Genomic DNA, 16,368 nt, shown 5'->3' on the forward strand with positions numbered 1-16,368 from the left:
CACCACTGGGGAAAGCTCAGAGATATCAGAGGTTTGAGTTGACTCCTCGCCCTCTGTGCCCAAACAATGTGAGACAGCAAATAAACAAGGCAAACGGAACATATCGTTAAATCGGTTGAGTTTAGATCCCCAGACATCGCTCTCGGGCTCTGGTCAGAACACAGCTTGAATACAACAACAACAACAACAACAACATGATTTCATTTATAGAGCGCCTTTCACGTCGGGAGGACGTCCCAAGGCGCTGGACAGTTGGGTCGGGACCCGAGCATTGGGGGGGAAATGGTCAGGGTGAGGGGAGGGAAGGGAGGGAGCGAGGAGGGAAATGGTCAGGGTGAGGGAAGGGAGGGAGCGAGGAGGGGGGTAGAGAGTCGAGAGGGGAGCTGAAGGCTCGTTCAAAGAGAAAGGTCTTGAGACCAATGAATACTGCGTACAGTTCTGGTCTCCGCGACATAAAAGGGCTGGCCAGGTCCTCGTGGTGGTACAGAGGAAAACAACCACAATGATGCCCAGTGTTAGAGGAATGAACCATGAGTAGGGCCAATAGAAAACTGCGTAAATATTTGCCAAACATTGCTTGGAAATTTGCCAATTTTTTGTAGAAATTGCAGGGGTTTATTGGTGCTATTTAGGTCCATTTTACTGTCAACCTATATTTTATCATTTTGTTGATAAAAACTAAACATGAAGAAATAACACATATCAAAACGCAAGGTTATTATATTAGAGCGTTGCAAAAATAATGAGTAATGTTTTCTTTAACAAATCTGAGTGATCCACTCGGTGGGAGGGGGGATGGGGGATAAGTCCTGACTGAGGGGCTCCAAGAGGTCCCCACCTCCTACCTCTCGGGGCCTACCACAGCACACAGATGCAGAGAGAGACACAGAGACACACACAGATACAGAGAAAGAGATACACCCTCACAGAAAGAAAGACACACACACACTCACAGACACAGAGGGAGACACGATCAAACATATACACTCAAAGATACAGAAAGACATACATACTCACAGACACAGAGATACACACACATATACAGAGGAGAGAGACACACAGATAATCTCAACAACAGGGCCTCAGGGTGAAGCGAAGCCCAATTCCTGCTCGCACAGCGTATCCAGAGCTGCTCCACCCACAGTAGCGTCAAGTAGACAGCCGGCAGCAGCGCACAGAGGCCTGGGGCCCCAAGATTAGTGTGATTTTACTGAGGTATGTAGCAGAGGGGGTTATTTGTAGAGGTGGGTTTGTTTGTAGCGGATTACGGGAAAAAATTATGTGCCTTTCTATTGGCCCAAATTATGTGCATCAATTAGACAAGCTAAGGCTCTTCAGTCTTGAGCGAAGATGCCCTCGCTAGAAATGTACAAAATGTTAAATAGGATTGAAGAATTACACCCAGATCATTTCTTTAGGATGTATCATGACATGAAAATGAGATTTATTGTTTTATTGTCATGATACCTAGGTTTAGACTTGTAAAGAGCAATTTCAGGACAGATACCAGGAAGTTTCTCTTTATACAGAGGGTAATCAACAATTGGTGGTAGAGGCCAGGACACTGGACTTATAATCATCTTGATGCAGTGATGGGGAGATGGGGAACAACTCCCTAGGGAGACAGTTGAAGCAGGAAGTGTTGATCCTTTCAAACACAAATTAGATCGCTTTCTTTTAGGAAATAACATTATGGGATACAGTACATAGGTAGTTTTGGGCAATATGTGCATGTGACCGCCAGGAAGGTGAACTAGATGGACCTTGGTATTTTTTCGTCTAGCATTTTTTATGTTCTTATATAAGGAGGGTGTTCTGGAGGGTTAAGATCAATCTTGTGTCTTCTCTATTTGAACAGCAGCCATTGGACCTTTAACATTCACCTGAACTGGCAGCCGGGACCTTGGTTTAACGTCTAAACCAAAGGACAGTGTAGTGTTCCCCCAGCACTGCGCTGGAGTGTCAGCTTAGACAATGTGAGTTCCAAGTTGTGAGGTAGAGGCTTGAACCCGCAACCTTCTGACCCGGAGCAGAGCATGCTACCAACCCAGCCAGGTGTGTTTGATATAGAACATTACCTGAGCATGGGACTGGAATTGGAAGTCAGACTCACATCTACCCAGAATGCGGGTTAGTGTGAAAGCCACAGGAGTAGAAGGACGGAAGGAAGTCTGTGTGTGGGGGATTGGGGTGAGGAGGGGCTAACATGCAGTTAATGCTGTTACTTCATTACCCGGGCCAATAGATGCTGCACTTTTCCCGCGGAATCCGCTACAAACATCCTCCTCTGCTACAAACAACAACAACAAGATTCCATTTATTGAGCGCCTTTCACGTCAGGAGGACGTCCCAAGGCGCTGTAAATGTAGTTTAACTGACGTCACTGTGGGTGGGGTGGCTGAGAAACCGCATACATGGTGCGGCACAAACAGCAAATGGGCTTCACTGGGAGACCCGGAGTTGTGATTGTCTGTGTGAGAGAGTGTGAGTGTGTATGATCGTCTGAGTGTGAGCGTTTGTGTATGATTGTCTGTGTGTGAGTGTGTATGGTTTTCTGTGTGTTTATCTCTATGTGCATTTGTGAGCGTCTGTGTGTGTCTCTCTCTGTTTGTGAGTGTCTGTGTGTGTGTGTGTGTCTCTCTGTTTGTGAGTGTCTGTGTGAGTATATCTGTGTATTCCTTGCCTCTGTGTGTTTGTGGGTGTGAATGTGTGTGTTTCTCTATGTGTTTGTGAGTGGCTCTGTGCAAATGTCGTCTCTCTGTGTCTGTGAGTGTGTGTCTCTGTGTTTCTGAATGTGTGTCTCTCTGTGTCTCTGAGTGTGTGTCTCTCTGTCTGTCTGTGTTTGTGTGTCTCTGACTGTGTGTGTGTGTGTGTCTCTATGTCTCTGTGTGTCTCTCTCTCTTGATCTGTGTGTATTGGTAGGCCCTGAGAGCTCCTGAACCCCCACCCCCCAAAAAAAAGGCCACCTAGTTTTTGTTAAAGAAACAATTAATTTTTTTTCAAAAATCTAATATGTGTTATTTCCTAATGTTTAGTTTTGATCAATAAAATGAAAAAATGTAGGTTGGCAGTAAAATGTACATTAATAGTACCAATCATTTCCCACCATTTTCTGTAAAATTTGCTAAAAATGGCCCCACAAATTTCCCCAAAATTGGCAAATCTCTCTGCAATTTGGGGCAAATATTTCCACACTTTTCTATTGGCCCAGCTCATTAACCACCCATAGTGTGGGGGTGGGGAGAGGATGGGGCTGGGACCTTTCACACCACTAGCTCCGGTTATTAGACACAGATGTGAGTGGTGCACAAATAAAAAATAGACTTTAGTGTTTAAAAATAACACAGACTTTAAGTGTCCGGAGTATGTTTTCAGAACGTTCCGGAAATCCCACACTAAGTCCTTATTGTCCTGGCCAAACCCAATTGGGTGGAGTTGAGTGGGTGGCTGGTACAGGGAGCACAGGCTCTGTATTGTGGGCTGGGGACAGTGAACCAGACATTCTAACTTGTATTGAAGGAAAAATACCTTCTTTTAAAATGTTTGAACAGTGAATCGTAATTTACAATTCTCCCTCCGCCCTCTCCATTACCTTGTTTGCCCTGAAGAGGGCATCTTTTTTCTGAGGTGTACACATGGTCTATGGGCCTCACTGCTCATTCACCTCCACATTATCCAAGTCATTCAGCATTCAGGGTCATTCAGTTGACACAAGAGATCACAAGATCATAAGAGATCAATGGAGCTCCCTGGATCGCAAGTGATCACAAAGATAACAAGAGATCCCAAAACAAGAGCTAAAAAAAATTGGACACTCAATCTACGATGTTTGTGGGACTCTGCTGTGCACAATTGGCTGCCACATTTTCCCCACAAAATATAGTCAATTCACTTTACAGTACATTCTGTGAAGCGCTTTGAGACATCTCGAAGAATTGATAAGGCGCTATATTAAATGCAAAAGGATTATTATTATTACATTCCGAGAGATCACAGCAGATGAAAAAATTGATTAGGGTGAAGAATCACCCCTTTCATCCCTTTTGACCTCATTCTTCCAGAGCACCCACACCACCCATACTCCCATTGCTGCATCGAGCCATTTCTGTGTCCTGGACTCAACAATAATAATAGTAAATAATAATCCATGCCTTATCACATCGAGACGTCTCAAAACACTTCACAGGATATATGTAAAGTGGATTGATTGTGCATTTTGTGGGTGAAACGCAGCAGCCCTTTTGTGCACAACAATGTCCCACAAATAGCTATGGAGTGAGTGACCAATTTTATTTGGAGGATTGTTGGCCAGGACACGGGGAGAAACTCCCTTCTCTTTTTGAATAGTGCCATGGAATCATTAACGTACACCTGAACTTCAGCCGGGACCTCGGTTTAACATCTCATTCAAAGCACGCACCTTTGACAATGTAGAACTTCCCCAGCAATGCACTGGAGTGTCAGTCTAAACTGTGAGTTCAAAGTCCCGCCATGGGTCGTGAACCCACAACTTTCTTACTCATAGACAAGAGTGCTACCCACTGAGCCAGGCCGACAGCTATGTTGACAACACTGTGAGAAATGCACAATGCTGAGTAAAAGTCCACCCTTTCTTTCATTTGAGCTCTATTCCTCGGAGCGAGGTAATCTGATTGACATGCAATGATCGTAGTTGCCAAGCTATATTTGTCTTTTGGCGAGTGTCTGACAAGTGCAAAAACCCATCACCATGCTTATGAATATTGAGACTGAGAGCTCCATATATGTATACCACCTACATACGGAAATTCCTCTGTGTCTGGAATGGAATGTGCCCTCTCTCCCTGGAGGGACACATCCTACTTACCTAATTATGGATAGTATTAGTCAAAGATTAGCAAAAGCCAAGGCTTGGGAACCACAGAGTGTATGTTAATAGTACCACTGGAGTTTAATCACCTAAATTGCATAGCTTACCATTAAGAGCACTGTCTGGCAAGCTTATCCTGCTTGTCCAGCTAGGACCACTCTACCCTTTAGGGTTTTGGCATGCGGGGTTAATAGAAGCTGAGTGGGAAGAATCCCTGCCCCCAATGATGTGTCCATCCAAATTTTACCGATGAGCCAGGCTTGTCTGGGACCAGCAGTGCCCTGGGTACTGCAGACCCACCTAACTCAGGACCATCACAGGGGGTTGACTTGATCATAACATTCTGTCGCCAGCTCCAGTTCCACTTTCCTCCCCTCCCCCAACCCAAGGAGATGCTGCTGGAGGACAGGTTAGATAGTGGATGATGATTTTCTCTGGGAGGCAGGTCCAAAACACTGGTTGTCATCTTAGACCTAAATTGTTCGAAGTGAGATCAGAAAACATTTCTTCACACAGAAGATTATAAAAATGTGGATTGTACAGATGGAAAGTCTGACAGAAGACAGATAAACTGACTGACAGACAGAAAGACAGATAGACTAACAGAAAGATAGGACAGCTAGACACACAGTGTATGGACTGACTGCCAGACTGCAGAGCTGCCTGTTAATCCAGGGCAGGTCCACAAGCCACAGCCTTGCCCTCCCTGGTTTAATTACCCGCTGTTTTTATATCAGTGAATTTTAATTGCAGAGTTAACCTTTCGTTGTGAACAGGGAATTTTATGATTTTTAAATCTTGTTGAGAAAAATAACAGGTTGAAAAGGCACCGATTTGTGAGTGTGCAGTGACTGACGCCTCCTTGTGTTCAGATCTGATATCACAGCTAGGGTTGACTTGGTCCCCATAAGAGATCCTTTCCCCCAGTTGCACAATATCCCACCCAGTAATTTCTCGACCCGGTGGATAATTCCAGGGAGAAGGGAATAAGATGCCATGTTAGCAGTTTACCACCTCCAAATTTCCCAAATTCTGCACCCTCAAAAACAGAACATAGGGAAAATCTAGACCTGGGTGCAACGGTTTGCCTATAAAAACAGTCACTACACCAGATAGTAATTACCGCAGAGCAGTTTAAGACATTTTTGACACTACAAAAATACTTGATCTTCCTTACCATGAGACAATCCAGAGTTATTGATAAGATTCTGTTTATTACTTTATATTCTGTACATTTGTAGATTATATTCCACGACATGTTTAATGATTTTTTTTACATTTCAACAAACCTGAAGTGCAAGTTTGTAATAGATGTTAAATCTAAAGATGTTTGTAATAGATTTTAAAATGGAGGATATTTTACTCCACCAATAATAATAATCCTTGCATTTGATATAGCGCCTTATCACGTCTTCGAGACATCTCAAAGCGCTTCACGTATCCCCCACCCCCACCTCATATACACACCTCTCCTTGTGTTAGCATTTTCAGAGGGTGAAACTTTTGGACAATTCTTTAATTCAGTCTCAGATTCAAAGCCATTATGTTTCTGCAGGTCCTCCTTAAGAAGAATAAATAAGTCTGGACGCAAACAAAATTTCACACTCACCCCCTCTCCAAAATGTCCTGAACCCAGACCTCGTGAGAGAGTGGGCACTACAGCCCCCAATCCCCCACCCCAGCCTCAGAGGGTCCCTCCCCCCACTCTCTCCCCCAACCCCTCCCACTTTTCTCAATCAATCACCCCCCCAGCTCTCCCTCTTCATTTAATGATACCACCACTGAGTAACTTAGTCGTTCCATGTTCCAATCCTGATGGCTCCATTTAGCCCTTCCGAGGTCACTAAAAGCACCATTTTCTTCATAAAAATAATGTCATTGGGGTCTGCTTGGTACCCTCTCCCACTCCATCATCCATCTCCACCCCTGTGTGGGAGGATTTCTTGCCCCCAGTTACTGGTCTGGCCTTCCAAGTCCTGCTGATGAGCCAAGCTGTCATCACCAGTGCCCTGAAGTACTGTGGACCGCTGAGACCACCCCATATAGCTGGCTCGACTCCCACATTCCATTGCTAAGCATGTCAACTTGGAGCCAGTTCAGCCCCTCCAAAGGAAAAGTTCTCAACTTGCAAAAGTTGGAGCCTGTGAGGAGATGGGACCTGCCACAGTGTGGTTGGCAGGAGGTTGTGGAGACGTGATAGAAGGGACAATATTGAGTGGGGGTTGCAGCAATTGGGAGTCAAACATCCAGGGAACATGACAGGTATTTCTGGTGTCGCCTCAGTCCCTCCCTCTACTGACCCTCTGCTCATGTGGCTGAGATTGACCCGAGAGCTCCATGCAGTGGGAGATAATAATAATAATCCTTGTATTTGATATAGTGCCTTATCATGTCGTTGAGACGTCTCAAAACACTTCACAGAATATATTGTAAAGTGAATTGACTGTGCATTTTGTGGGCAAAACGCGGCAGCAATTGCGCACAGCAGTGTCCTACAAAGAGCCAAGGATTGAGTGACCAACCTGTTTTTTGAGGGATTATTACCCCTTGAAAGCGATCCACCAATCAACTAGTAATCGGGTTCCTACTCACTGCTAGGTAAACAGAGGCATGTGGAGTAAGGAAACTTGCCTGAGATTTCGCCCTGCCCAGGAATGGAATAAGTGAACTAACCGCTACGCTACAGGATTCCATGGTTCAAATAAGAATGGTTCAAGAGATCACATAGTCTGAGCATGTGTGCAGCCCCAACCATTCCTGGGTTTGGTCAAACCTGCAGTCAGAATATGGGCAGCACAAAAAACACAGATGAGACATGTGGACATCATCAGAGAGAGGGAGGAGAGAGTTGAAAGAGAAAGGGAGTGAGAGAGAGAGAGAGAAGAGAGTGAAACAAGGGAGAGAGAGGGAAGGAGAGAATAGAGGGGTGAGAGTGAGAGAGAAAAGAGATTATTAGAGAGGGAAGAGAGTAGAAAGGGAAAGAGACAGGGGAGAAAGAGAAGAGAGAGCGCGGAGAGAGGGAGAAAAGAACATGGAGTGAGAAAGATAGAAAAGAGGAGGGAGAGAAAAACAGACAGGGAGAGAGTCCTGGAGAGAGAGAGAGAGAGAGATATCTCAGCAGCTGGGCTCTGGCAGGACTCGACACTTGAGGATTTTCAGGTAATTCTGGACCTTGTTGGAATCTCTCCTGAAGCAGTGCAACAGCTGGTAGTCACTCATGGCCCTGCTGCCTTGATGGTCTCTAACCCACAAGCCTCTCAGGGAATTACTCACCTCCCCCAGCAACTGGATCTGTCATCAATTCAAAATATACATTAAGACCACACTGAGAGCCCCCGGCCAGCAGCACCCAGCACAGAGCTTCATACAACAAGCAGCGAGCAACGTTCCCCTGCTCCACCGTACCCCCTCCCTGCCCCCACCCAGTGGGTCTGTCACCCCCTGTTCAGTGGGCACTGGCCTGCTTCTCGTCCCCTGCCTTGCCCACCCCACCATCGCCAGTCGTGCCTTCAGCTTTTCTGCTCCCACCCTCTGGAACTTCATCCAGAGTCCCTCTACCTCGCACCAATCCAGGGGTGGGGGTGGTGGGGGGGTGGGGAGGAAGGGTCATAGGATAGTGATTTGAAACGGGAAAGCCAGGGTGTGTGCAGGGGGATGGGGAATCTTCCTCTCCAGAGTTTTGGTTCACTGAGTACCAGCTGTAGAGCCTCCATCGTTGAGCGAAGTAAAGTCCCTGCATTTCCATGGTTTTGCATTTGACACAGCACCTTAACATATCGGGAGGATGTCTCAAAGCGTTTCAAAGGAGTTACTATAAAGCGCACTAACTGTGTATTTTCAGGCAAACGCAGCAGCCAATTTGCGCACAGTAATGTCCCACAAACAGGGCCGGGAGGGGAAGGGTGGGTTGTCGTCCAGACATCTGGAAAAACTCCCTTTTCTTTCAAGTTGATTTTCTGCAGCCCTTGATTTAATTTTCTGAGAAATTACTACCGTAGAGTGTGAGAGAAGGACAGTCAGGGTGGATGAGACCGGGTGAGTTCAATTGTGGGTAGTGAGGTGGGGGGGGGTGAGGGGGGCACGGACATTTTTGAGGTACAGCGGTAAAGAAGTCTTACCTTCTCGGTCAGTATTTCCACCCCATGGTTCAGCTCATGCACCATCTCGCTCATTTGCTTGGCCTTCCTGTGGCTGGCACTGGAGTAGTCCTTAGAATGGTGCAGGTTCTGGTGAAAGTGCATCAGAGGCTCTCGCCAGGCAAACAGCAGCCTCAAGATCACCTCCGTCAACTCCTCCCTCTGTAAAAGGACGGTTGCACGTTGCTCTCGTGGAATATGGATACACGGGAAAGGGCAGATAAATGGGACTGAAACGATCCCTCACTAAAAGAGAAGTCGCCACAAATACGATGTCCCGAATAACAATAATAATAATCCTTGCATTTAATATAGCGCTTTATCATGTTGGCGAGACGTCTCATAGCGCATCACAGAATATACTGTGAAGTGGATTGACTGTATTTTGTGGGTGAAATGCAGCAGCCAGTTGCACAAAGCAATGTCCCACAAACAGCCATGGAGAGAGTGACCAATGTTATTTCGGAGATTGTTGGCCAGGACACCAGGAGATTAGAAATTCCCTTCTCTTTGTCAACTGGCAGCCAGGACCTCAGTTTAATATCTCATCTGAAGGACGGCATTTCTCACAACGCTGAACACCCCCAATACCGCAATGGAATGTCATCTAAGACCATATGATTCCAATTCCCGACATGGGGCTTGAACCCACAACTTTCTGACTCAGAGGCGAGAGCGCCACCTTGTGCCAGGCTGATACATACATGGTCTTCTTCTGAGTTGGTTTGATGGTGTGCCCGTTTCCTTTGCTCACAGCCATTCCATCAACAGTTCAACTCTGTATCACCTACCAACACTGTTAGGAGGGAGTTGGGGGGAAAGTAAAATCCCATCTGGGTCTAGATTTACTCAATTCATGCAACATTTCTGAGCGTCCAGCATTTAGTTCTTAAACACACCCTGAAGTTTTGAAGCCGGTTTTCTGTATGTTTCTTTTAGGAACCGGCTTCAAAGTACCACTGAATTCAACAATTTTCCCAATTCTAGATAGTCTGAAATAATAATAATAATCCTTGCATTTGATATAGCGCCTTATCACATCTTCGAGACGTCTCAAAGCTCTTCACAGTCTATACTGTAAAGTGAATTGACTACATTTTGTGGGCAAAATATCACTTGAGGGTAAAATAAGATTAACGCCTTTCACATCGGGAGGACGTTCAAAAGTGTTGGACAGTCAAGGATATGCTGGGGGTTGGGATCAGAAGGGTAGGGAGAGTAGGGTAGGAGAGCGACCGAAGGTGCGGTTGAAGAGGAAGGTCTTGACCCAGGCCTTGAAGGAGGCAACTTAAACCCGGATGGGATTTCTCCCAAATTGTTCCTTTTTCCACTGAGACACTAATTTCATGTCTACCAAAGAAGACAGAGAAAGGCTGGCTCGATGACTCCTGGAATAGCATTTCCCATTCTGGAACTCTGGAAGGGAGGACATCCTGGGCATAATGTGTAACAACCAGAGGTACAATTCACATCCAGATTACTTATGAAGAAACAAAATAGACCTTGCCCCGCCCCATCCCTCAACCCCCCCACCTTCCCCGCCTTGTCAATGTTTTGTGTAAAAGTAAACTGTAGCCACGGTAAACAACTACTGAACAAAGAGCTCTGAATTCATCGTCCGTTAACCAAGAGTTCGCTTACAGGGGTTCTTTGAGCATTCTCTTTCCCATTCGGAGTCAGGATCCTGGCAGTGTGGCACCGGTGCGGAGATCTGTCCAGGTGGTTGATGCTGGGCAGCAGGTACTTTTCCTGCAGAGAAGGGAAGAAAGAAACAATTAACATGGGGATTCATGCATATCAAATGGCTCTATCTGTGCTGAAACTTTCTGTGAATCGTTGAACAACGTCTGAATCCTCACACTGGATCCTCGATACATTGCCTACGCATCAAAACATCCCCAAGTGCTTCACAAGTACTCAGTGTCAAATGTCGTAGCTGTGTATTTTGCAGGCAAACGCAGCAGCCAGTTTGTGCACAGCAATGCCCCATAAACAGCCATGAAGTGAATGACCAATTTTATTTGGATGATTGTTAGCCAGGACACCATGAGAAACTCCCTTCTCATTTTCATGGGATCTTAAAAGTCCACTTGAACAGGCAGACAGGACCTCGGTTCAATGTTTCATCTGCAGGGAGGAACATTCGGCAATGCAGAGCACTACACTGGAGTCTCAGGTTACACTGGGAGCTCAAAGTCCTGATGTGGGGCTTGAACCAACAAGCTTCTGACTTGGATTCGTAAGGTAGAACTCCATCCAGCAATCAGCACAGAACTGAAGATAAAGCCCAATTTTGTGGTTATTATTCTCTCAGTGACTCCAGTGAGTGGGGGGGGTGGGGGGAGCCTATTTGCCAAGGTCCTGTTGGGTTGGATGGCCTGTGTTGAGCAAATAGAAGGCACATTGAGGGGTCCCACAAGGCTTGGGTCTCGCCAACCTGTGCCTAATCTCTGGGATTAGGTGAGCAGGATGCATCCCAACAAAAAGTGAGTGCATTCCAAGCACAGAGGTATTTCCATGCTGCATAATAATAATCTTTGCATTTGGTATAGCGTCTTTCACATCAGGAAAGGTCAGAGTCCTGTTTGATTGCTACCTTGTCCTTATTTGCCCTCATTTCAGTTGGATTGTCAATGAGTAGTGTAATTGGCCTCAGAGCCACTTTCCAGGCACAGCATCATCTAACAGCAACGAGCTGCTTGTGAGAACACAGTGCAGTGACCTCTGTCTGGAGGTTCAGTGTGTTTGAGTGGTGGCTGTGGGCTAAATCAGGCTGACCTGAGATGACAACACAATTTAATAATGTTGTTCAGCTCAATCACTCACGCTATCATTTCTGGGTCAGACGGTCATCTGGGTCAAAGGACATGTGTGTTATGTTCTCAATACTCAATGTGTAGAAAACCCTTTTATTCTCAGTTTACAAGCTACAAATCAAACAATCCGCCAAAACCCTCCAGTCATTTCTCCCTGCTTTTCTGCCTCCTAGTTAATTGGTCCTTATTTTCTTAAAGGGTATCCAACAGTCTGGGCTCAAGCTTCAAGTCGGAAGCTTTGCGTTTACTGTCCAGTCTGATGCTCCTGTATCAAGCTGGGGGCAGAGCTGCATTGTCAGAGGTGTTTCCCTTCTGATGAGATGTTAAAACGAGCTCCCGTCTGCCAGTTCAGTTAAAGATTCAGTGGAAATTTCTAAAAGAGAGCGGAGTTCTCCCGTTGTCCAGGCCAACAATCCCCCAGATAAATTGATCATTCATTTGTATTATGAGTGCAAGACCTGCTGCCAAGTTATAATAATAATCCTTACATATGATACAACACTTATCAGATCAGGAGGATGTTGCAATCCGCTTCACAGGATTTACTATAAAGTGCAGTGACCTTTTTGTGGGTGAACACAGCAGCCAATTTGTATATAGCCATGTCTCACAAACAGCCATGAAGTGAGTGACCAATTTTATCTGGGGAATTATTGGCCAGGGCACTGGGAGAAACTCCCTTCACTTTTCGAATAACGTCCACCTGAACAGGCAGACAGGACCTCAGTTTAATGTCTCATCCGAGGGACGTCAACTCCGACAGTGCAACACCCCCAGCACTGCACTGGGGTGTCATCTTTGACTATGTGAACCCAAGTCCTGACGTGGGGCTAGAACTCACAACTTTTTGACTCAGATGAAAGAGTGCTGTCAACTAAGCCAGACTGACACACGCTGGGTCTGATGGCAAACTACACAGTTTCAGCTGGTTAAACTGCAGTTATCCCAATACGAACTCTGGGTCCCCATGCCTTCACTCTGATTAATTTACTATTGAGTCAAGTTGCCTGTTCTGTCATCCACAGTCCTCCAGGGCACTGCTGATGACAGACCAGCCATCCTGGCTCATCGGCAGGACTTGCAGGAGCAGACCAGTCACTGGGAGCAGGGACTCTCCCCACTCTGCTTCCATTAACCCTGCAAGCCAAAACTGGACAAAAATCTCTGGGATTAGATGAGCAGAGTGCGTCCTGTGTCCGAACCCATCACTGCAAAGTGCTCTGAGACATTATTCTAGATGAAGGGCCCAATATAAATGCAAGTTGCTGTCTCTCCAGGAACAGAGAGTGCATTCTACAGCAGACAAAAAAACATACAAAGCTGGAACTCTGAGTCTGGTTTGGATACTCTTAAGCATGTGATGGGTTTCCATGCGTGTTACATTCCCAGCTGAACAAATTAAGTCAGGTGGTCTGTACAAAATTATCTGGGCACAGAGTGTACACAAGACAGATTTGCTGAAAACGGTCACTTGCAGCTAAAACCGCACCCCCCCACCACCAGCCCAGGTACTGGACTCGACCACAGGCAAGTGCTGAATAATCATCCACATGCTGTACAACCCACTGGCATCTCTAAGCTTCCCAGGCTGCACGTCACTTCTGGGGTTCCTGTTAGTCACAATAAACACCATCAACACTGACGCCAACCTATAAACAAGTCACTCTCGAGGTTTGACAGTGCTACAGCAAGCTCCTGATAACTCGTCACTCCGAGGGGAAAGGACTCAATGACGAGTTATCTGGAGTGGTGAGTTAGGCATATGTATAAATACATTAATAAATGTGGCCGGGATACTGATGACTTAAATGGTAGTGACAAGTTATCAGGAGTTTACTGTAAATATTTTTAATTAAAAAGTACTTCCATTACACCTGTTTTAGTCAGGCTCCACTGACTCCCTATCACTGAACAGATCGATTTCAGGATCCTCACATTCATCTTCAAATCCCTTCATGCCCTGGGACCTCCCTACCTCTCCGATTTACTCCCAAACCTCCCCAACTCTCCACCCGCTGCCTCTGCTCAACTTACTCCGGCCTTCTGCAGGTCCCTCGTGCCCTCCATTTCACCATCAGTCGCCTCGCTTTCAGCCCCAAAACTCTAGAACACTCTTCCTCTGTCCCTCCTCCTTGTCCCCTCCTTCCCCATCTTCAGGTTGCGCCTGAAGATATTACTTTTCGACCATACCTACGGTCACCTCATCGTGCTCTGCCACTGGGACCCTATCTTGCTTGAGGGGCGCTTTATAAATGCAAGTTGTTTTAAAAAACTTTACAAAAAAGAACAGATGCCAGGTTGAAGCCATTCACCCTTTGACCATCTTGAGTGGTTGAGTCAAAAAAGAGCCATGCCAAACACCCTTCTCTGTGAAGGTTAGAAAGTGGAAAAAACTCGCTGGCCACAACAACCACAACAACAAATTGCTTTTACATAGAGTCGTTCAGGTCGGGAGGCTGTCCCGAGGTGCTAGACAATGAGGGTTTGAACTCGATCTGTGGGTTGGCATCAGAGAGGTCGAAGGCAAGGAGGCAAGATGACCAAAGGCACAGTCAAAAAGCAAGGTCTTGAGACAGGCCTTGAATGAGGCAAGGGGCAAGGGAGGGGACAAGGCGGTGGGTCCCAGGGATGAAGTTCCAGAGGGTTGGGGCAGAAAGGCTGAAGATCCCATAGTGAACCCTGCCACTATGTTTTGCAAAAACAGAAGCAGGTATCTATGTTGCGCTTTGACAGAGGTACTGGGTGTTCTAAAAGGGTTCCTGTACTCACACACTGTACCCACAAACTGTACTCACACACTGTACCCACAAACTGTACTCACACACTGTAACCACAAACTGTACTCACAAACTGTACTCACACACTGTAACCACAAACTGTACTCACACACTGTACTCACAAACTGTACCCACAAACTGTACTCACACACCTTACTCACACACTGTACCCACAAATTGTACTCACAAACTGTACCCACAAACTGTACTCACACACTGTACTCACACACTGTACCCACACACTGTACTCATACACTGTACTCACAAACTGTACTCACACACTGTACTCACACACTGTACCCACAATCTGTACTCACAAACTGTACTCACACACTGTACCCACGCACTGTACCCACGAATTGTACTCACACACTGTACCTGCAATCTGTACTCACAAACTGTACCCACAAACTACTCACACACTGTACCCACAAACTGTACTTACACACTGTACCCACAAACTGTACTCACACACTGGACCCACAAACTGTACTCACAAACTCGGTGAAGAGCTCCGAGGAGAGGGCGTGCATTCGTCTGGAGTGCTGGATTACACGATCAAACAGGTCTGGCACAGTGACCAGTGAGGAGGTCTGAAGCGAGTTCATAGTGTCCAAGCGGCCACCGAGGGAGATCAGGAAAAGAATCAGCGTGCAACCTGAGGGGGTTGACAATGGGATGTGCGAGGAGACACAAAGAGGGAGAGAACACACAAAACATTGTTTCTACTTTTTTTTTAAACAAATCAACTCAAGCAGATCAAGAGAAGACTGGAGAGAACCGAGAGCGCACACACAGAGCTGGCTGTCTACAAGCCTCGTTGAGCTTTGCTCTCTCCCTTAACGTACGGTGCTGGAGCACTGAAGCAGCAGAGATAGACTTACACTTTGACATGGCTGTGGTGGTGCCTGTCACACGGAGCTTGCCCTGGTGGAGCCTGTCACTGCCTGGTTGAGGAGCTGCACCAATTACTGAAGTGGTTGTGAGGAGATCTGGTGCAGAGTCGCTCAAATGCCCACATTCATGGTGTTTGCTGCTCATTTGCGTCACAAATAGCTTGTGCATTGATGCCAATTCAGCCCTAAGCCTCGCTCATATAAAAACCCAACTCTCAACCTTCTGGTAGCTCGAGTGACTTCTAGGTGACCTCATTGCAACGTTTCAGCCCCAGGGCAGATTAATGGAAGAACTTATGATCTTAGCTGCTCAAAAGGGGTGATTGACGCGCGGTGGAGCCCGGGGTGGCGAGCTCTGCGTGCGGGGCCACTGCTCGGTTCAGTGGCTCATTGATCTCACATTGCCAGGACGTCTAACAGGATGGGTTCCTGATCTGCAACGTGGATGGTTTAGCTTCTTTTTCTTTTTAAAAAAATACACCCGCCTCAACTAATACCATGTGTCAGGCTGGTATAGTGGTCGCACTCCCTCCTCTGTGTCAGAAGATTGTGGGTTTAAGCCCCACGTTGGGACTTGGAATGACATCATCTAAGCTGACACTCAAGTGCAGCACTGAGGGTGTGTTGTATTGTCAGACATGCCGTCCTTCAGATGAGACATTAAACCGAGGTCCCTTTTGCTTGTTCAGATGGACATGGATGTTAAAGATCCCTATTCGAAAATAGAAGGGTGTTTCTCTCTCCCAGTGACCTGGGCCACAGAATACCTAAAATAAAATTGATCACTCACTCCATGGCTGTTTGTGGGACATTGCTGTGTCAATTGCCTGCTACGTTTCATCAATTACCCTTCTCTCACCAGGCTCCGGCCTGCTTTATGCCCTCGCTTGCCAG

At 46.4% G+C, this 16,368-nt stretch overlaps 1 protein-coding gene across 1 annotated transcript; it reads right to left on the reverse strand.

Moving 5' to 3' along the window:
* Positions 1–7,963: 7,963 nt before the first annotated feature.
* Positions 7,964–15,581, reverse strand: prl (prolactin). The gene is given in 5 exon segments (NM_001292646.1): positions 7,964–8,140; positions 8,968–9,147; positions 10,627–10,734; positions 15,076–15,236; positions 15,463–15,581. Coding segments are annotated over 5 exon segments (636 nt in total). The 5' UTR covers positions 15,473–15,581.
* Positions 15,582–16,368: the final 787 nt, after the last annotated feature.

Source organism: Callorhinchus milii, unplaced genomic scaffold (assembly GCF_018977255.1).
Source record: "Callorhinchus milii isolate IMCB2004 unplaced genomic scaffold, IMCB_Cmil_1.0 Scaffold6, whole genome shotgun sequence".
Lineage (NCBI taxonomy): Eukaryota > Metazoa > Chordata > Chondrichthyes > Chimaeriformes > Callorhinchidae > Callorhinchus > Callorhinchus milii.